The sequence below is a fragment of the Penaeus monodon genome, chromosome 19, assembly GCF_015228065.2.
Source record: "Penaeus monodon isolate SGIC_2016 chromosome 19, NSTDA_Pmon_1, whole genome shotgun sequence".
NCBI classification, from domain to species: domain Eukaryota; kingdom Metazoa; phylum Arthropoda; class Malacostraca; order Decapoda; family Penaeidae; genus Penaeus; species Penaeus monodon.
The window spans coordinates 7,548,306-7,549,578 of record NC_051404.1 but is presented as its reverse complement, the minus strand read 5'-3'; the positions used below and the strand labels follow the sequence as shown (position 1 = coordinate 7,549,578).

General features: G+C 65.1%; 1 protein-coding gene across 1 annotated transcript in view; it reads left to right on the top strand.

The window, feature by feature from the left end:
- The window catches only part of LOC119585327 (myb-like protein Q), a gene marked incomplete in the record, with an annotated part of 6,184 nt that overhangs the window by 1,588 nt on the left and 3,323 nt on the right, over window positions 1–1,273 (top strand). The window contains 1 exon segment of the mRNA XM_037934000.1: window positions 1–1,209. Coding sequence (XP_037789928.1) covers window positions 1–1,209 — 1,209 coding nt within the window.

The window sequence follows — 1,273 nt, the reverse complement described above, 5'->3', positions numbered from 1 at the left end:
AGCTCCAACTCGAACACGACCACCAACTACATCACGACGCTGGAGGCGCGGGTGGAGAGCTCATCCTCGCAGAAGTTCTCGGGCGTTCCTCTGCGACACAAGGTGGTGACCATGGCGGCCGTTGACAAGGAGGAGGAGCGCCTCATGCACGCCCTCCGCACGGGGACGCTGATCGATGACGGCGACCACTTGAGGCCCTTGGGGCAGGCCCGCCCCACTTCCGCTCCCGTGTCATCCCCGCAGACGTCGCTCCACACGCCCAACAGCACCATCATCACCTCGGCCACCCCGAACAGCCTGCCCCACCAGACGGAGACGCAGGAGTTCCCCGCGCAGGGACGGCGCCCCAAGTTCTCCATCAGCGTCACCGTTGACGTCGATAAACCCAAAGAGAATCAGCAGCAACGGCTACCGCAGCAACAGCTGCAACAACAGCAACAAAAGCAGCAACAGATCCACGTTCAACAGAAGGTACAGAAGATTGCAAGCACAAGCTCAGCTGTGGAGAAGCCTGGCTCCCCGGTGCGCGTGGTGGCCAAGAATCCGACGGAGGGCGACATGTCCATCGTGGACTTCGCCAAGGTGCGCTTCCAGGAGTCGCAGCAGCACCCGCACTCCACTCAGCGCCTCGAGGACTACCGCAACATGTCCAAACAGGTGGTTAGCAGCGACGGCCGCGTCATGATGGCCCGCACGCGCTTCGAGAACGGCAGCACGTCGCTCTCGGACTCCGTGTGGCGGGGCACGATGGGCATCCAGGCGGACGAGGTGGGCTCCACCCTGCCCGAGTTCTACCGCCGCAAGCTCCGCAAAATGCGTAAAGCCGGGTCACCCGAGCCTTTGGTGGCCGGAAGTATCTCGACGTTGCCGCACCCGGAGCTGACGGACCAGCAGAAGGCCCACATCAGGGAGAGGTCCCAGAGCCCGACCACGGGCTACAACAGCGCCGGCGTGGCCATCCGGCCCTTCCTCACGCAGGGCAGCGTGGCGGAGCGGGTCCTCATTTTCGAGAGGGCCCCGGCCGAAATGAAACCCAAGCCCAGCACGGGCGCGCCCGTCCCGGAGAAGAGGCGGCCCGCGGTCAACACCTGGCGAGATCCAGACGAAGTCCGCTCCTACGTGCAGGTGAGTCCGCGTCTCGGCCCCGGGGCGCCTCTACGGGCGGCCAACCTTGAGCTCGCACCACTCGCTGCGCGGCTCGCCTGGAGCGTGAGCGAGCGGGCGACGCAAGGGCACACAGCGCTACACTATGCGCCCTCGACCACAATTTTGC